At 54.4% G+C, this 19,402-nt stretch overlaps 3 protein-coding genes across 3 annotated transcripts; 1 reads left to right on the forward strand and 2 right to left on the reverse strand.

The window, feature by feature from the left end:
- Positions 1-880: 880 nt before the first annotated feature.
- On the reverse strand, positions 881-12,878 carry PIN1 (peptidylprolyl cis/trans isomerase, NIMA-interacting 1; the record flags this gene model as incomplete). The annotated part of the gene is made up of 4 exons (XM_082781765.1): positions 881-2,176; positions 5,320-5,430; positions 11,268-11,468; positions 12,821-12,878. The coding sequence occupies 4 exons, from the start codon at positions 12,876-12,878 to the stop codon at positions 2,067-2,069; spliced, it is 480 nt and encodes a 159-aa protein (XP_082637891.1). The 3' UTR covers positions 881-2,066.
- Positions 12,879-13,198: 320 nt separating this feature from the next.
- Positions 13,199-15,251, reverse strand: UBL5 (ubiquitin like 5). The gene is made up of 5 exons (XM_082781777.1): positions 15,182-15,251; positions 14,754-14,814; positions 14,219-14,302; positions 14,071-14,108; positions 13,199-13,429 (listed from the first exon to the last, which is right to left on the reverse strand). The coding sequence occupies exons 2-5, from the start codon at positions 14,807-14,809 to the stop codon at positions 13,386-13,388; spliced, it is 222 nt and encodes a 73-aa protein (XP_082637903.1). The 5' UTR covers positions 14,810-14,814; positions 15,182-15,251; the 3' UTR covers positions 13,199-13,385.
- A 46-nt stretch (positions 15,252-15,297) lies between these two features.
- Positions 15,298-17,549, forward strand: FBXL12 (F-box and leucine rich repeat protein 12). Its single transcript, XM_082781812.1, has 3 exons — positions 15,298-15,394; positions 15,598-15,670; positions 15,970-17,549. The coding sequence occupies exons 1-3, from the start codon at positions 15,303-15,305 to the stop codon at positions 16,741-16,743; spliced, it is 939 nt and encodes a 312-aa protein (XP_082637938.1). The 5' UTR covers positions 15,298-15,302; the 3' UTR covers positions 16,744-17,549.
- Positions 17,550-19,402: the final 1,853 nt, after the last annotated feature.

Raw genomic sequence — 19,402 nt, forward strand, 5'->3', positions numbered from 1 at the left:
CGCCCCAAAAAGCTCCCCTCCCTCTCTCTTGGCCACTGCTCCCAGTTCGAAAGCCTGTGCTGGGACCAGCACAGCACCAGCACCAACTGGGAAGCAAAAACCCCTGCAGCAGCAGAAAGGCACTCGCCTGGTGCGTTTCCAGACAGAACTGCCACCTCCGCTCTCATTCATTTACCTTTGATCCTGCTTTCATGATACCGCGCGGTTATTTGAGGTAATTTCCCTTTTTAAGTCCTCACCTGCTTGTCACCCTGTGCTGGGTGGTTGTTTTTTTTTTTTTTTTTGAAATCGATGCGTTGCTATGGAAACCAACTTTTATCTGAAGCACAAAAACCTTCAATTTCCCCAGCATAACCAGTGAGGCTAAAAGCAAAAGCAGAAACGCCGGTGATACTCGCGTGTTCGTTTTAGGTGAGCACGATAATTGCAGAGAGTCGGGAGGAGACGTTCCCTTTCCCCAGCTCTAAAATGGGAGCTTTTAGGAAAAAAGCACACCAAGGAGCCGTCGCGGCTGGTTTGGAAGGGGACACCTACGTTTGCAGAACTCGGGAGGGAAGGATCAGTTATCAAATTGCACTTTTAGTACTTTTTTTTCCACCCGAATTAGCAGCTTACGGCAGGATTTGAGCAGTTCTTACAAAACGAGACAGCGACTCGACGCGAAGCGCGTGAACCCAACGCCAAGAGGGAATAAAGGATATTAGCTTACAGCTTAAGACAGAAATCTTGAGAAGTTTTTCTTAATACCACGCAAGCCACATTTCCATTTGAAGGATTAAAACAATCAGCATCAGCCAACTCAGCAGATATTGCAGAGGTTTTCATTTGCAGTGGGAGCGGCGAGATCTCTACAGACAGAGGAGGAGAAATAATCAATACCAGAGCTCCTGAAATGTTTCATTGGAGAGGGCTTTATTTTCTGCTTACGAGAACTGGAACTTTACAGCCGGTTTGCATCGGACCAAAGCTGGGATTTCATTTTTTCTTTCCTGTTTTTATTTTGCTAAACATAAGCAATGCAAGTGGAACCGGAAAACAATGACTTAACAGTGTCTAAACCACAAGTGGATCGAGAGCAACTCGAGAAAAAAAAAAAAAAAAAAAAAAAACAACCAAAAAAACAGCCTTCTAGCTAAAAACTGAAAATCCACAATACAGTCCGCCCTACAGCATGGCACTGCCTGACGAATGGAGCGACCTCGGGCTGGAAGGGGCAGCACCCTAGGGACCGCGATGCAGCTCGGGCTGCCTACTGCTCTCCCTGCCGCGGGAACTACTGGCCGTGAACCTCTCTCGGTTGCTTTCAGGACCAAAAGGCATCTTCAAGTTTTCGTCCAAAGCGGCGGCGGGAGCGGGGGGAAGCTCCAGGGGCCACCACGGGACGGGACAGAGGGACGATCCTCACGGGGAGAGCTGCAGCGAGGGAAGCTGGGGGAGAAGGCGCGGGTGCCCCACGCCAGCTGGCTCACGGCTCGCTAGCTTAGGGTCAATTTCCAAGCGGCCGGAGTAAAATCGCTTCTACAAACCGCCGGGCTGGACTGCAGAGCAAACACAGTTTATTCTGGTTAAAAAATGTGTTTGAACAAACATGCAGAGGGGCGGGGAGTTCATTCCGTCATAGCACCAGAGTTCACGAGTCAGCTTCACCATCGTCAGTGCTGGGCTGCAATAAATACTCTGCGTCTCTAACGGGGAGGAGGTGGGAAGCACTGAAGTGTGACCTTTAGCATTGACAATTCCTCGGCTTAGGAGACCTGTCAATATAACTCAAGCAGCTGTGGCATGCCAGAACTGTTGTTTTTAACATTCTCTCTGCTCATGAAAGATGCTACTGTCTCATTTTGATTGCGTTCTCACCCTTGGCTAACCATGCATCTCTGCAGGTGAAAAACATTGTGTCAGGTGCCACAGGAGATATTGAGATATGAAATGAGCTTTTTTTTTTTGTTTTGTTTTGTTTTTAAACTGGATATGAAGTTCATCTGGGAGAGTGCAGGGTTGGAGTAGGTTTTTTTTTTTTCCTTTCTTCCCCTCGCCCTTTCCTTTCTACGTGTCACCAAGGCACTTCACTCTGTGCGTAGGATGATGTGGATCCCTGATTCTGTGAAAACTGGTCCGCTCATCTCGCCCGCCCTCAGCGCAAATGAGGCATCTTCAAAAGGTTTCTGCATCTGACCTGCAGAGAGCAGCAACGAGAAAGTTCAATTAAGCCCGGCAAAGACTGGAAAAGCTTTCTGAGCAAGCAAGCTTCAAATGAAGACAGCTTCCAGGCAAACAACAAAGTCACCAATTAATAACTTGCAGGGGGTGTTTGTTTTTGTACACTCCCAGAAGATGATCCAAAACAACTCATTCACACATGCGTGTACGCGCTTCTTTTTTTTTTTGGTTGTTTTTTCCTCCTTGAACAGAGATTTTCAGATCCTGCAGACATCACTGCAGCAAGGGGAGATATTCGGAGAGCTGCAGACTCGGAAGGCAGAGGAAATCTGCTCTGCAGACTCACCGGCACAAGGGGCTGTTTTTGTCTTCCAGCCTCGAGGTGCGCAGGGAGCGCGGATGCGGTGTGCATTACAAGCTGCGCTAAATAATTTACAAGGCACACGTGGCTAATGTCATGACCTAGATAAGAGCTGCTGGTAGGGCTCCGAGGCCCTGGCTTCCAGGAGGTTCAGCAACCTGGGCTCAGGAAAGCCAGAGGAAGTTCCCCACGAGGGGAATAACGAGCAGAACGAGCGCGGTTCTGAGGGGAAGCAGAGAGAATAAACGGCACGGGGATGGGATTTGTGCCTGGTCTCCTGTAACAGAAGTTAAAGCGAGGAAACCGGCAACCCCCAGCCAAAATAACGAGGCTCTGGCATTACCAAAAGGCCAAAATCTCGTTGGGGGGACTCTTGGCAAAAGCTTAAGCAGCAAAAGGAGATGCCTGCGAGGTGACAGTGCAGAGGAAACCCTCGCTCTCTGCTCGCAGCGCTGGCCACAGTCGTGACACTTGCCTGCGGAGAGTTACAGCCCGGTGCCTTGCCAAAAACGCAGCATAAATCTCCTGAAGGTTTACGACCCCTGTCTCCAAGCTTCAAGGCGACGCTGTGGCTTTGGATTCTGCTACACACGAGGAGAGGGCTGCGGAAAGCTTACAGGCTGGATCATCAGCAGGCGTTTCACCAAAATACTGTGTTTTTTGGAAATTAAAGCTTCCCAGCCCGCTCGGCGGCCACACATCCGAGAGGCACCGTGTGTAGCCAAGCAGCATCGCCAGAATTTAGGTTTTATTTCGGGTCCTACACCCAGCTGTACCCGTTTCTCTAGCGAGGCTGCTAAGATGCCACAAAAGCTCAGCTCCTCCCTTTCAGGATTAGCCCGAACAGCTTCGGCTTGGTGTTTTCCCCATCTGAAAAAACATTTGATTACTGAAGCGATCCGATGCCCCTGACTTTCCAGTTTCAATTCTCTCTCTTCAGCATTTAAATTGCTAGGGGAGGCAAACAGCTTGCCTGGCTCCCAGGCTCCAGTTACAAAGCCAGCGTCAATCACCATCAGATAAAAACCACCTTGGCACCTCAGGTTTTCGGTTCTTTTCTCCTAAGACCTGAAATCTTTCCTTCAGCTCAAGTAACGGCCTCGCCGCTACCCTGCGGCGCTCAGTCGAGCAGAAGCAAGACTCATTTGAAGGGTTTCAGGAAGATAAATGGAAATGTTTTAATAACTTCACCTCTGAAGAAACCAGTGTTCCAAGTTCTAACAAATTACATTTGCAGCCCTGGAAGAAAAGCGGCAGAGATGGGGACAGCGTGACAGCTGAGTTTGGCCACCGCTCATAGCTCTAGTGTCATCTAGTGGAGACTGCCTCTTGCAACATTCCTTTAGGTTTTGCTGCAGCCAGAAAAAAAAATAATAAATAAATAAAAAATGTATTTTTGTTTTCCTGCACTCCTCCACAGACCACAGGGAGCTGAGAGGTGCTACTGAACCCGGCCTCCTAGGGCGGATGTTTTGTTGTATAGGAACCCAGAAAATATCATCGTCTTGCCCTGTGACTGCAGGAACAAGTCCCTAAAGAAACAAGACCCTAAAAAGAAGCAGTGATTAAATACAGCATACTGGCCAAAAAAGAATAATAAAGAAAGAAACCAGAACCTACACTCCTGAATACAGTTTCACCTGCCAAAACCAGGTGGGCTTCGGGCAGCAGGGGCTGAAGCAGCAGCTCCGGAGCCCCTTCCAGCATCACCCCTGCAGCAGCAGCACGCCCACCGGTGCCTGAAATATTTCCGGGCACCCTCCCTGCGTGGGTGACAGCCTCGGGGCAGCTGTGCAGGCTCCTCCTGCCAGGTTCGTGTGCTCACCGCAGGGTTAAGAGCCTGGGACGAGCTTCTGAGCGCTCCAGCCTGCTTCCCACCAGCCCCAAGCGTGAGCTGGGGCTAGAAAACACTTCCACCAAAATGACAGCAGGCTTCGACGCGCTGCTTGCTGCTTCAGACGTGGGCAGCTCTTACTACAGATCCTCCTCTGGGATTGCTGCAAGTTCCTGCGACTCCGGGGCACGGATTAGAATGACAAATATAGCATTTTCTCTCTTTGACGGGTACCTTTCTTGACCTTCTCCAAAGAAAATCTGCACGGACACCCTCGCTGCAAAGATTTGGGGTTGTTCTTTAAATACTGCAGCCGCACTCGTGACATCATTGCTTTTATCTTTTGCTCCTAGCGGAAATTACTGCAAAAAGCACTGGTGAGATAAAGCCAGACAGGTTTCAGCGCTCCTCTTTTCCATCCCTAAGATCAGTCCTCCTGCCCTCGCAAATCTCATTAACGAGGACACATCCACGAGCTTTTTGTTATTGCTCCCTGACTGCGCCAATCGATAGCCCTGGAACGAATTCCCTCGCCAGCCACATTCTTTTGGTGGGCTGCAAACTGTTCCCATTTCCACAATTTGTTAATAGCTCTCTCATTTAAGACTGGGATGCCAAATCATTTACCCGGCATGTCCTTCGCGAGGCTTAACCACTTCTTCCTTACCCGTGGCCTGTTACATTGGGCAACTGGATTTCCACTCAGCACAACCAGAGAAATCCTTCCCTAGAGGGAAAAGCCAATTCCAACATCCCCTCTCTGCCTGGAATAGCATTATGGTTGCACTGCTAATTGGTTTAACGTCTAGGCAGCAAGCTACATTTCCTGCCCAGCAGGCTGCCGAGCACACAGATCCATTTTGGTGTCTCTTCCCCTGCAGTTACCCAAACTTGCTCCCTGCCAGGGAGCTCAGCACCCCCTCGGGAAGCTGGTGCTGGTGGTGCTGCTCCGAGCTCGACTCACCTCGTCCGAAGGCGCCCAGGTCGCCGCCCGCTTTCGCCGAGCTGCAGTCGCTGAACTGGGAAGCGAGGGATTCAAAGTCCTCTTCTCCCGATTTTATCTTCTGGATGTAGCCTGTAGGTACAGGGAATAATTCGGTCAGGAGAGGGAAAACAGGGGGGGAAAAAAGACAAAAATCAACACCTCCACCCCCAAACCTGACCAGGAACAGTGCAAGAGAAACATTCCCAGCAAAGAAGGGGCCATCGTCGCTTTTTGGAGGTGCCTGAAGCATTGCATCCCACAAGAAAAGGGGTGCAGAGAACCACATCTGCACAGCACTCGATGTTCCCCCTCCCACAAAGCCTTTCAAGCCCGAACAAAGACAGCCAAAACTTCCCTAACACCCCAAAAGCAATTGGCACAGAGTTTTTATTCTGCCGAGCACGTTTCCACCTTTACCCCAGGGTCCGTTTCTATTTAAGCTTCTGTTAAAAGAAAAAAAAAGAAAAAAAAAAAGTTAATTCCACCGACTGCTACCCCTAAAGCACGGGAATTTATTATTGGGCTTCGGAATAGATGAGCTTTCGACTTCAGAAGGGCTCGCCTCGGTGGAAGACCAAGCACGAAGAAGCCCCAAGGAGCGAGTTATTTGCAAAGCCAGCTTTTTAAAAGGTCAGTAAAGAAACATCCGTAGCCTTAACCGAGAGCCCTGCCTCACTGATCCAGACCCACAGAAACCCCCGTGGTAGCTCACGAGACAATCCAGGAGCTGGTTCACCTGGCAGAACACATTTTCCAGTTCCCAGCGTGCCAGCAGGACTGGGGAGCCGGTAATTACAGAAGCTGAGCGTGTGCAGCCATGAGCGAAGCTCAGATGCCGCCGCCGCATCCCTCAGCCTTTCACGGATGGCTGAGATGAGAAAACCCCGTGCAGATTCCTGCGACTCGACTGACTTTGGCTCCATCTGGAGCCAAAGCCCAAGCCAGCGTGGGTCCAGCTGACTTGCAGCCACAACCCTACCCAAATGTGACTCAGCAGCGGCCATGGGAAACGTTTTTGTGTGAGGACAGCTGCCTAAGGTGGGATTTTGGGAAGCCTTCTGCCTTCCCAGCACAGCCTGCTCCTGCTGGAAGGGCCTGATTTCTGTGCCTCGGCCGATAGGTGAGGAATTAAGATGAAGCCACGCTGAAAAAAAAATAATTCGTTCACATTTTAAGCGGGGGAACATCTCCAAGAGGAAGCCAGGAAGCAACGGAGCCACAGGTCCATACCCCAGAGGAACAGCCCCAGACCAGAGCTGGTGAAACCTGGCTAAAACCTGGCTAAACCAATTTCTCCGGAAAGCTTTGCTTAGGTTTTAAATCCCTCCTTGCAGAAACCTCCTCTCAGCTTCCAAAAGAACTGGCAAAGCCATCTTCCGTGTCAGACCAAGGCAGTCTTCCACCTTCAGAAAGAAACGTGAAGAAGTCGGCGGCGGCAGCAGCGCCGCTTGGCTAAAATTTTGGCTGAATTCAAAGCAAAACGAGGCTGGAACAGGGCACTAAGAGCAGCTCGTGTTCCTCAATGAGGAATCAAGAGAAAAGGAACGCGACCCCAAACACTGAAGCTGTTAAGGAGGGACCTGGAGGGATGCTCTCCGGAGTTTCTGCTGCAAAGGATGAAGAAATTCGTATTTCCCAGCTCGATTTGATGCCATAAAGCTGAGGAAATAGCTGGGAGGGCAGCCAGAAAATGGGAGTGGAGGTTGCCTCTTAGCAGCTGAAACAGCAAAGCGAGTTACCTTCATCCCTGAAGCACCCAACCTGCTTTAACGGAAACCACCGGAATTTCAACCAAAGTGAGCTTATCCCACCCGCCCCACGCGTACAGGCGGAGAAAGGCAGGAGATCCCCAAAATCTGCAACTACAAGGCTTCAGGCGACAGCTCCACATCCTGCGATGGGGAAAGCAGCAGGATTATTTATCCGGGTGGCTGGCAGCTCCCAGCAGGCACGCAGGGATGCTCGGGGAAGGCACCGGGCGCTGCTCATCCTATTAAACTAAGCTGCTTGAGCATGAACAGCCTACTTGCTGACAAAACAGAGTTTATCCTAAAATACATATTTGCACCACCGTAAATACACATCTAATTGCATAAAGCTGCCAGTCCCCAGCAAGCTCCCATCATACCGGGGCAGGGCACGTCCCGAAGAGTCAGGAATTACGCTTTAAAGCAACAAAGCACCCAAATTAAGGATCTGAGGGTCTACATTTAAGCATTTATCTCTTAAAAGCACCCACGCCGGTCGCATCAGCTGGGTCCTAGTGGTAGAACCTCTCCCAAGCTTGCAGAGGAAGCAGTCGATAACCCACTGAAAGGGAATTTGGTCATTAAAACTTCCTAATTTCACACGAGCAACCAGCCTAAGAGCAAAATCTGCCTCTCAAGGAGATGAGGGTTTTCCTGGGTAAAAGCTAAAGCTGACAGGGCTGCTTCACGTCCCCCCCTTGCATCGTGTCTGAACTCCGGCTCTGCGAGGAGGGATTCGTGAGCCTTCTCCCCAGGTGATCTCAGCTGTTTAAAAGAAATCGCCCAGAAAAAAAAGGCATTGCCCAGCTTGGAATAAATCCCCCCGAAAAATCCCTTGGGTGTCAGTGAAGTGAAACAGCAGGAGACCAGTGCAAGAAGAGCGAGATGAAGGATCATGCTGAAATGAAACGGAGAAATTTTGGGGTGAATCCTGGCGTTTCATGAGCCGATTCCGCGGCATGAAGGAGGGCCAGGCTAAGAGAACACGCAAAGAGCGAGCTGGAGGGTGGGGAAGCACTGTCAGCAGAAAGGAGGACCGGAATGCTAAACGTGCCCTGAATGACCAAGCAAGATTCATCGGCGCCAAGCGAAGCGACAAAAACGCAGCCACGATTTCTGCTGGGGGCCGAGAGCTCGAGCAGGAGGAGGACGTCAGGTACGGAGTCAAAAACCAGCAGGAATCGGGCAGCAGGGCTTTAACGGAGAGAACAACGCTCTGAAGTCACGGCATCTCCACGAGAGGAGGGGAATAGAACAGTAAATGCCACGGGAGAAGGCACCGCCAAGAGCTAATGCGGAGTGCTGCATCCCACGATGAACCCGTGCTCAAGGAAGATTAATTGAAAGTGAAGTGCGAAAAAGGGCTAAGAGTAGAAACAGCAGAAGGGGTGACCTACATTACCAGCAAGTAAAAGCCTGGCTGGCTTCGCGGGCAGGAACGGGCTGGTAAAAAGAGCAGGATGCTATAAATCCACTGGGAGGTCAACATCAGGAAGAAACTCAATTTAATTAAGTAATAAAGCAGCTCTAAATGCAAGAAACAACGGAGAGAAAGTGATTATGAGCTGGAAACCGGGCTTCCACGCATCGGAGCGGAGACGTTCTGGAATAACCTTCAGAGCAAACACAGAGAGGAGAAACAAAAAACCCTCAAATGGTGACCGATCAAGCTTGTGAGAGGGACCAGAAGCTTTTCTCCCCCTTATCAGGAAGGCCCAACCTCAAGTCGCCAATTTCTTGCTGGCGGTGCCTATCAGAAAGCACCTGGCAAGAGGCAGATCCTCCAGCTCTGGCAAGGCGAGGGCTAACCTACATTTCATCCCCTGCTGCACCTTCTTTAATGGATGAAAAACCATCTGTGGCCACCACGCTCCTCCAGCTCTCTCGCTCCGCTCTGTTTTTACCGGAGAAAAGCTGTCAAATGGAATATTTGACGTTAATTGAGCTCACCCACCTAAAACATTTATCTTTAGCACCGTCCCCTCTCCTGCGGGAGCGGAGAGCTCCCTAATCAAATTACCTTCTTGGGTTTTTGTTGCGTAAAGCATTAACGCCAGCGCTGGATATCCCAGACAATAAGCCATCTCCCAACAAAAACACGGCGACGCGCAGTACCCTGCCTGTCAAACAAATTCCTCCCCCGAGAGCTACTTAGACAATTCCACGCTATAATTACAGCCAGCAGGTAACAGCGCATCTGCTCGGGGAAGCTCGCCGATGCCTGACTGACGAAAGCCGTGGCAGAGCTAAGCTGTGCCTCCTCGCAGCGGGTTTCAGCTGTTCTAGAAGCTCTGAATGCTTGCGAGAAGCTGCAGAGCTGATGTTCCCTGCGACCTTCCCACCAGTAACGTTTACTGGGGACAGACACAGAGCAAAAAGACTCCTTTCCATGCCTGTTTCCCAGATTTAGGAACGAATTCCCTCATGGCTGTCAGCGGGGAGGCAAACTGGGTGTTCACACAGTTTTAAGCACAACTTTTCCCTCTCCAGGCACCACGGAGAGGCTGGGAAATGTAAAATCTGCGAGCAAGGGGGCTCGGGAGCTGCTGAGATTCATGGCATCCTTTGGCACCGAGGGAAGACGAAGCTGTTTGGGGTTTTTCTGGCATCGCCTTACAGGTAGCAAAGAACCGCGGCACCTCAGGGAGAGAAAAGCACCTAAAGGAAATAAAAACGGTGACAATTGTTGAGCCCAAATAACGCTACCCGGGCTCCTAAAGACAGCCAGCTTGAAGAATTTGAGCTACCAAAAAGCCAACCCGCTCATGAGCTCCTGAAACACCTCCTGAGATCCTTCCCTTCTAAACCACCACCAATTCTCTCTGCTGTCGAACCAAGTTCAGCCACGCCAAAAAGAGAGGGGACTAAAGCAGTTCTGTTCTTCAAACACAAAAAGGAAGAGAGAGAGAGAGAGAGAGAGAAAAGAACTGCAGGCGTGCAGCTTGGCTGCCATCCTTCAACCTGTTTATCTTTACACCACTCTCAGCGCCCTCGGCACAGAGCTGCACGCCAGGCACACATCCTGCTCCGTCGCCCCCGGCCACGCTTCCTCAGCCACCCTAACCCGAGGGAGACGATTCCCTGAGAAAATTCCCATCTGTGCCAGCTATTTCAGCTCCCTTTCCAGAAGGGCTGCACACCACCTGCTGGTCACTGCCTCCCTGCTTCCAATTATGCAGCAGAGAGAGATTTTTTCCCCACCCAGGGCTTTCAAACGAGACAATCCTTCCATTTCTTGCTGGTCAAGATCAAGTCAGTAAGAAAAGCACGCTCCCTATCTCCTTTCCCTCGCTGCTGAAGCCAAAATAGAAGATAAATAAGGCAGCTCTAGGACTGCAGAACCCATCTGTGGGCTCGTAGGGTCTGGACAGCCCCCAGCCTTTGAAGACAGCACCGCCCACTAGAGAGCACAGGCTCATTTCTTAAATTAATCAGCGGGTGTGATTTAATCCTCACCTCGAGCCCCGCGTTTCTCACCCCGAGAGGAAAAAGCCAGCAGGAAGAGCAGCGCTTGCAGCGCGCTTCCAGAGGAAGCAAAACCTCAGCACGGAAGAAACACAACATCAACTGCTAGAGCTGCAAGGGAAGAGCCAGGCTGCGAGGATCAGCGCCACCAGCTGCAGAAAACGTGCAGGATCCTTGCTGCTAGACCACGCCACGAGCCAGAAGGCATCGGGAAAAGCCTGGCCTGACAAAATCAGCTGCAGGGCTGAGTGCCTCCTGCAAGCAACTCGGTTTCAAGCAGAGGTTAACGGGAACTTGGCTGCTCTCAGGGCAAGGAGTCGAGTGACATTAAAGAAAAAGAAAATGTTTAAAGGACATTTGGTTTTAGCTTTAAATAATTTTATTTTCTTTTTGATGGAGAAGTACACATTTACAAAGAAAATACAAACAAACCTGAGGAAACATCACAAAAAAAAAAAAAAAAAGAGGGGAAGATGGAAGGGCTGGGACCTATCTTTACATCATTTAATCGTGCTGAGCAAAGCACAGGGCAAAAAGGGTTTCTTCCAAGTGGCTGAGCCACGTGAAAAGTCCACGTTCAAGCCTCTTGGCTTAAACACTGCCTCAGTGAGCCCACGACACACTGAGCCACTCAGCTCGGGGCTAAGTCTAGCCTTAAAAGGACTTTTCCCCGACAACAGAACCGTTCTCTCTCTCTCTCCTGCATTTACTTGCCATTTATAAGCTCCAGAGCCTCATCTTTGGTCCGCGTGATCTTTTCCTGCCTCCACGACGAGGGCCTTCTGGACTGGTTGTGCTTCACCAAGAGGTGCGAACACCGCACCTTGCTGGGCTCCCCTTGGCCGTTCTTCCCGCTGCCGCTGGGGCGCTCCCACTGGCTGGCATTGGTGATGTGGTTGAAGTAATAAACGCGGCCTGCAGATAAAGAAAGGGCTGGGGTTAGCACGAAAACCTCCCGAAGAACCAGCTCCTTGCCACGTTGGGCACCACGAGCTGTGTTGGCACAAGCAGTCGGCCCCATCAGCTCGAGCACAGACGGAGGGAACAACGCCTGACAGCACCGGGTTGGTTCCTACACAAGTCGGGAACGAGCCTGGGTTGAGTCAGAGCAAAAGCTCCACGCAGGAGCGGCTCCAGCTGCCTTTCCTGGTGCCACAGAGCGGTGGCAGAGCACCCACGGACACAGCCAGGCCCACAAACGCTCACAGGCAGCTCCCTGGTGGACGGCGCCGCGGTGCTGGCCTCAGGAAGCATAAAGTTTTCCTTTTGAAGTCAGTTTTTGATCCAAAAATGTGACCTTTCCGAGGCAGAAAGCTCGCTCTGCTGACACCAGGGGTCGAGAAGAGGCGAGCGAAGCACAGCGAGGGATCACAGCAGCAACTGCACCTCGCGGGGGAGCAGAAAGCCAGGATCTACCAGCAAGGCGTGGGATTTCCTAATGAATCCACAGCTAACGAGCTGGTAATTCCAAGCAGCCACAACGCTTCTAGCAAAGCAGGGCCACGCAGGTTCTTTTTTCCCTCCCTCATCCCCCCCGCAGCCAAATGAAGGATAAAACTGCTCATGACCTGCTCGGAGCCCATTTTCAAGCCCTCAAACCCTAAAAGCTCTCGCTGCAACGCAGCAAACCGTGCTGGAAACGCCGCCCTGGCCCCAAACTTCTCCCAGCCATGCTCTGTCTTAGAACATTCTTTACTGGGAGTGCTTTTTGCTTTACTGGGACCATTTTTTGCTTTACTGGGAGCGCTTTCTACTATTATTTACCTTCTTCTGAGGGTGACGGAGCACAGGAATCGGTTGCTCTGAGAGCATTTACAGCCTCCATCCCCACAGACACCCAAACCCACACCCGGCTCCTGCACGAGGTGCTCGGATCGATGCTGCCGGTGTCCCCCACGGCTCCCTTCCAACCTCGGCCGCTTCGGGCCCCCCCCCCCGGGACCAAACGGCGGCTCCCCCAGTTCCCAGGCCCCGCACCCACCCCCTTCAACCCTCCCCAGGCCCTGCAGCCGCCGGCACCGCCCCGCACGGTTGCCAGGAGCACGGACCCGGCCCCTCCGGGCCCTGCGGCCTCCAGCGCCCAGCCCCGGGGCCCTCCGCGGGGCTCGGCTGAGGGGAAAAACCGCCCGGGCGCAGGCCTCGGGGCCTCCCCCGGTCCTTCGGGGCCTCTCCCGGTACTTCGAGGCCTCCCTAAGTCCTTCAAAGCCTCCCCCGGTGCCTCGGGGCCTCCTCCGGTGCCCGTCGCCCCCTCCCGGTCCCCCCCGTACCGGAGCTGCGGCTCATTCGCTTCTCCCAGCCCGCGGGCAGCTTCTCCTCCTCCGCCATCTTCCCTCTCCTGCGCCTCCCGGCCCTCATTGGTCCCTTTCCTCCCCTCTCGCTCTTCCCATTGGTTCGTTCGGCCACCAGGCGCCGCCCACCCGCTTCGCCATTGGTGGAGGCGCGCGCCGCTCCGGTGGATACGGGAAAGGGGGGTGCGGTGAGGTGGGGCAGGATCCCGGCACGTGATCAAGGAAAGGACGGTGGCCGCCGAGGGTCAAAAAGGGTAAATGTGCTCATTCTGCCCCCGCCCCCCCCCGGCGCTTCCATCGTGGTCCTGGGGGGCACCGATCGCGGCCCCCCGCTCCCAAAAGCACGCAGAGAGCAGCGAGTGGGGAGAGGAGTTTATTAGAAACTAGAAAAATCCACCCGTAAGGACGTTCAGAGCCTCAGCGGGGCCGGAGCCCAGCCGTGCCGGGGGAAAGGAATGGGAGATTCCACGGGGGAACACTGGTTCTACTGGTGGGGGGGAACTGGGAGCACTGGGAAGGGATGAGGGGGCCGCTGGTGGCCTGGCTACTGGTAGTACAGCTCCAGGTTCATGCCGTCGTGGATCTCATCTGCAGGCTGGAGTTAAGGAGAGGGGGAAGGAACGGAACGTTAGCCGGCCGCGTGTCCCGGTGGCCAACGGCATTGTGGCTAGCGTCAGGGGGAGTGTGGCCACCAGGAGCAGGGGGGTGATCGCCCCCCTGTACTCAGCTCTGGTGGGGCTGCACCTCGAGTTTTTTGGGCCCCTCACTGCCAGAAGGACATCGAGGGGCTGGAAAGTGTCCAGAGAAGGGCTACGAGGCTGGGGAAGGGACTGGGACACAAGAGGACACCAGAGGGAATGGGCCCAAATTGCACCAGGGGAGGTTCAGGTTGGAAATTTTGAGGAATTTCTGCTCAAAAAGAGCAGTCAGGCTTTGGGACGGGTTGCCCAGGGAGGTGGTGGAGTCACCGTGCCTGGGGGTGTTCAAGAAAGGTTGGACGGGGTGCTTGGGGACGTGGTTTAGTGGTGCCATCGGTGCTAGGGGGACAGTTGGACCTCGAAGAGCTTCCCCAACCTTAATAACTCTACGAGGTGGCTGTGACGGGGGCGACAACACCCCCAAATCCCCGCCTGCTAACGGCACGGAGCCAGGCACCCGCCCTCACCCCCCTCTTTAACGGGAACGCGGCCCCGGAGGGAAGCCACCGAGACACCCTGCGGGAAGGATACAGTCCCCGAGCGTGACGTGGTCCTTGAAGATGGTGTACCTGTAGGGAACGGGACAGTGAGGCGCGGGCCGGTCGGCACGGCCCCGTCCCAAAACGCCCCCGGGGGACGCGGTGGGTGCCCCGCATCCAGCCCCTCCCCGGCCCCTCACCATTTCTTGAGCACGATCTTGTCCCAGCGGGTCCCTGTCTGCGCCGCGATCAGCTTCTTCAGGTCGCGGATGGAGTCCTCGGTGCTGGCGGCCCCGTTAAGGAAAGCAGAAGCGGGAGAAGCCCCACCCCAGTACCTCCCAGTGTTCCCCCAGTACCCCCCAGTGTTCCCCTGGTACCCTCCATTGCCCCCCCATCACCCTCCAGGTGCACCTTGGTGCCCTCCTGGTCCCCAGTACCCTCCCGGTGCCCCCCCCAGCACCCTCCTGGTGCTTTCCTGATCCCTTCCCAGTGCCCCCCAGTCTCCCCCCAGTGCTCTCCTGGTTCCCTGGTGCCCCCCAGTGCTTTCCCAGTGCCCCCCAGTCCTCCCTCTGGTGCCCTCGCAGCCCCCTCCCAGACCGCCAGTGCCCTCCCAGTACTCTCCTGGTCCCCTGGCACCCCCCCGGTCTCCTCCCCGGTGTTCTCTCGGTCCCCCGGTGCCTTCCCGGTCCCCCGGTGCCCCCCCCCCCCGGTCCCAGTCCCGGTCCCAAAGGATACTTGCATTTCACCCGCACCTTCTTGCCCAAGCGGTCGTTGCAAACGACTTCGATCATGGTTGCTGGGGAAAAGGAGGAGTCACCGGGGGGTGCTCGGGGGAACGGCGGCGAAAAGGGCGGGGGGGGGGGCAGGGGGTTACCGGGAACGGGTGAGGCTACCGGACGGGGGGTTACCGGGGCTGAGGATTACCGGGAGTGGGGTTTACGGAGGGTTGGGGGTTACCGGTGGCGGCGGGGTACCGGGAACGGGGATTACCGGGAACGGGGCCTACCGGAGGCGGCGTTACCGGGGGAGGGGGTTACCGGAGGCGAGGATTACCGGAAACAGGGGGTACCGGGAAGCGGAGGGATGGCTGAGAGTGACGGGAGAGACCCCGGGAGGGTTTACTGGGGCTAACGGGGGCCACACGGGGGGGTCCCGGCACTCACCGCCGCCGCCGCCGTTCCCTGCGCAGCTCCGCCGCCGCCTCCTCCTCCTCCGCCGCCGCACCGGAAGCGGAAGTGCGCGGGGCCGGAAGCGCCGCAGCGCCCTGTCATGGCGGCGCCCAAGATGGCCGCCAAGATGGCGGCCGCGCTGCCCGACCCGGTGCTGCTGCGGGTCCTGGCGCTGCTGCCGCTGCGGGACCGGCTCCGAGCGGCCAGGTGGGGCCGGCACCGGCGGCCAGGCCTCTCCCGCGGCCTCCTGCGGAGCTCTGGCCGCTCCTTTCGGTCTCCAAGCCCCGGCTGCCTCCTTCCCCGAGGGTCCCCGCTCCCCCCGCCGCCTCCTCCCCGGTCCCCCCGGGGCTCGGCCGCCTCCTCCCCGCTCCCCCGGGCTCCTCCGTGACTCCTCTGTCTCCTCCTTGCAGGGTCTGCCGGCGTTGGAGGCGGCTGGTGCAGGACCGGGTGCTGTGGGCAGACGTGGACCTGAGCCCGCACAAGGTGGGCTTCACCCCGGGGCTGGGGTCCGCACCCCTCCTCGCCCCCCCCTTGTGTGATTGTCCCCCTCTTTTTATTATTTTTTATTACTTTTTATTATTTTTATTATTTTTTGTTATTTTTAATTATTTTTAATTATTTTTTAATTTATTATTATTATTTTATTATTATTTCATTATTTTTATTATTGATTGTTTTATTTTTATTAATTTTTATTATTTCTATTAATTTTTATTATTATTTATTATTTTTCATTATTTTACATTATTTTTCATTATTTTTTATTATTTTTCTCCCCCCAGCTCAGCTCCAAGATCCTATGGCAGCTCGTGCGGCACCGCCTGGGCGACAGCCTGAGGACTCTGCAGGTTCGGGGCGCGCTGCTCGCCGGGGGCAGGCAGCGGCTGCTGAGCCCTTCGCTGCTGGCCGCCCTGGCAAAACGCTGCCCGCGGCTCTCCCGGCTCTGCCTGGCCGAAGCCGACCTGCGCCCGCTGCCCTATGAGAGCTTCCCCGCTTCCATCACGGCCCTGGAGCTGAGCCGCTGCAAAATCCCTGCTGCCTGGTTCTGCGGCTCGGCAGCCCGAGCTCTGCCCCGGCTGCAGCACCTCGTGGTCCGCAAAGTCCCTGCGTTTTCCAACCAGCACCTGCTGAACGTCTCCTCCCGCTGCTGCCTGAAGACGCTGACCCTGTCGGGGACCTACCGCGTAACAGACGCGGGGATTCAGAGCGCGGCTCCGCACCTGGAGGAGCTGGAGCGCCTGGTGCTGCGTCACTGCGTCGTTACCGACTCGGCCCTGCACTTCATCGGGCGCCACATGAAACGTCTCCGGTTCCTGGAGATCAGCAGCGCTGACTCCCTGACAAACGCGGGCCTGGCTTGTTTAGCAGCCCTGGAGGGCCTGGAGACGCTGCACCTTGACCACTGCGATAAGTTCTCCCCCGACGCCATCGCCGCTTTGTGCCGAGCGCTTCCCCGGCTGAGGAACCTGAAACTGGACGGGGCTGACTTTGGAGATGAGGCCATGGGTAAAATTCAGGCGAGCTTGCCCAGCTGTAGCTTCTCACACACTCCTTGAACAGCCCAAAGCAGGAGGGCGTTCGCCATTCATCACTGAGCTTCCAATTCCCCTTTTTGGGGGTAAAACCTTATTACCTAGGAGCTGCTGTTCACCTTTCAGGGAACAGAATTATTTAGGGGCTGAAACAGTGAGCCAAGCTGGGCTGGCTGAGTTTAGAGGGTGTGTGTGGCCGGTTTACAAGCTAAAGCTCTGTTTGCTCCTCTTCCCCCTGCTGCTGAGCATCAGGCAGCAGTTTAACCCCTGCAGAATTGCAGGAGTGAAGCGAGGCGCCCTCCTGCCGCAGAGCACAGAGCCCAGACGTCCAGTTAATGCCTAACCCGATTGCCTCACCGCCCCGCACGTAGGCTACAAGCTGTGCTGAGGAAGAAATATTTCAGCCACACGTGCCAGGGCTGTGTTCTGGGAAGAGCTGGGGTGATCTGCCCAGGCAGCACTGTCACAGACTGGGCTGTCATCGCACTCGTGCCTTCCTCCAGGACTGGTGTTTGAAGCTCTTCTCCAGGAAGTTTTGGTCCTGGGGCTTCCGAAATGGTGCTAAGAACAACACATGGCCACAGGCGGACTGCTGCAGGCTTGCAGGCATCGTTGAGGCTGCCGTCACCTCTCTTGGCTGTCCTGGGAGCAGCCACGTTGCCCTGTCACTTTTTATTGCCCCCGATCTCCTCCTACCTGCAGTGTTTTAACCCCAGATAACAGACGTTGCGGCTGTAGTGCTGTGGCACTGCTATTCTTGGATCCCGGAGTCAGCCAAGGGCATTTTTAAATCAAATATTGTATTTATTAAATAAATAAATATATATTTTGAGTTACGTCTCCTTCCTGGTGTAAGGTTTTAACTGAACTAAATAAAATAAAGAAGTCAGGCAGCTTCTGACACCAAGCACTTAGGTATTAACAAAGCTGCAGTGAGACAAGGTGCCTCGGGGACACCCGGGGATTTGTCTCCCACTTCAGCCACCCCTCCAGTCCTAGAGAATATTTTCCTTTATGGTGGGGACAACGCTCAGAGAGAGCTCGAGCAAATGTCCAGGTCCAGGATCTTCTAAGAGATTCTTTTGGACGTTCACATCCCCTCTGATAGGAACCGGTTTCCTGCAGAACACAAGTACCTCAATTGTTTTCCCCGCTGGGAGCCAGGAGAGATGAGAGAGAGATTTCCTAGGAAATGCAGTGGGAGGAAGCATTAACGGCTCAGCTGAGCCTCTCTCCTACCAGGTACTGCTTCGAGATGCGGCTCTTTTCACCCCCCGCACCCCCTCCCCTCCATTCAGCTGTGGGTTGTGCAACGAGCTGCTAGGTTTTGGCCAGCCCTGGGTGGCAGTGACCCCTGTGACGAAACCCTCGTTGCTGTGCACCTCGCTAGCCGCCGGTCTTTGTGCCCTGGCCTCATTCTGCTCTCCCGTTCCTATACACAAACAATCTCGCTGTAGCTTTGGGGCAAATAAACAGTGGTAAATGCCCCAGCTCTGCTTTGGAAAGCATCCCAAGGCTGCCAGCTTAATAACCGCTGCTACGTGTTTATCGCAGGCCCAGAGATTTACGCTGGAGTAATTAGCGTTATTAAAACTTCAGCACTATCTGTCCCAGCACTCTCTGGGCTCGGAGAGCGAAGGTAAAACAGCAAAAGGGAAAATTAAAACCAGCCAAATTTGTCAGTCAGTCAACGTGCAGCCTGATGCCGGGAGAACCTAAATGTTCTCCCGATGTTTGCAGTGGGATGTTTGCGAGCCTGATGGCACAGTGCACCAAACAACGTAATTTAATATCTGACGGTCCCAATTCGCCCGTTTTCCGTTGTCTCTGCAGAATGCACAATTTCTGAGCGTGGAATAGCACAAAACAGCAATCACAAGTCCACGCGCCTCAGAGCAGCCCTCCCGCTGCATGAAGTTTTGGCTGCTGGCTATCGCATGAGGGGAACTGTGAATGTTGGGTGAGCAGAGGCAAAATGTAGGAGTAAAGGACTGGAAGGGTCCTCTGAAGTCATCCATTGATGCCCCTGCAGCACAGCATTGCCCCTCTTCACCCATCAGCTGAAGCATCTTCTCCTCACAAGCTTTGGGGAGCTCTTCCAGGGCCTCATTTCTTCTCAGTCCCAAACTCGGAGGGGTCCGGTCTCCATTTCACCTTTGGCCATCACATAACTCCCTGAGCTTGCACGGTTCTTCCCCCAAGCCCACCTCATCACAGAATCAACCCCCTACGCTTCCTAAATGCGGGCCCAAAGACTTGCAGAAAGACAGCTACAACCCCAGCCAAGCCGGCGTACGGAACAGGAGACGGGGTTGTGTCAGGGCTGAGGGGGGTGAAGGCCACGGCCACCAAAATGAAAAGAATTCACCAAAGAGAGGCCCTAAAGTCCAGGTTATTGATGAATCTGGGGAGCAGCGTTTCATCAGAAGGCTGACGTTCCCAAGCAGCTCCTTCCCAAACCAAAATCTGTTTTCCAGGCCTGCTCTGGAAGCGGCGCGTTCACTCCCTTCCACTCGAGGGAACCGCCTCAGAAAGCCGACAATTTGCCCTTTTCACTCCAAAGGGGATGTTCAACCCAAACGGGCGCCCAGCTCGGCTGGCCGAGAGCCCCCAGACGGGCGGGTTATTGGAAGTGGACGTGATCCAAGCTGCTATTTTGAGAGCAGGAGCCAATAAGAGGCAG

The sequence above is a fragment of the Aythya marila genome, assembly GCF_965140915.1.
Source record: "Aythya marila genome assembly, chromosome: 32".
NCBI lineage: Eukaryota > Metazoa > Chordata > Aves > Anseriformes > Anatidae > Aythya > Aythya marila.

Coding starts and splice junctions, on each gene's coding strand:
- UBL5 (XM_082781777.1), bottom strand. CDS start 14,809: ATGATCGAAGTCGTTTGCAACGACCGCTTGGGCAAGAAGGTGCGGGTG. Junction 14,303..14,753: donor AAGGTGCGGGTGAAATGCAA/GTATCCTTTGGG, acceptor CGGGGCCGCCAG/CACCGAGGACTCCATCCGCG. Junction 14,109..14,218: donor AAGATCGTGCTCAAGAAATG/GTGAGGGGCCGG, acceptor CGTTCCCTACAG/GTACACCATCTTCAAGGACC.
- FBXL12 (XM_082781812.1), top strand. CDS start 15,303: ATGGCCGCCAAGATGGCGGCCGCGCTGCCCGACCCGGTGCTGCTGCGG. Junction 15,395..15,597: donor GACCGGCTCCGAGCGGCCAG/GTGGGGCCGGCA, acceptor TCCTCCTTGCAG/GGTCTGCCGGCGTTGGAGGC. Junction 15,671..15,969: donor TGGACCTGAGCCCGCACAAG/GTGGGCTTCACC, acceptor TTCTCCCCCCAG/CTCAGCTCCAAGATCCTATG.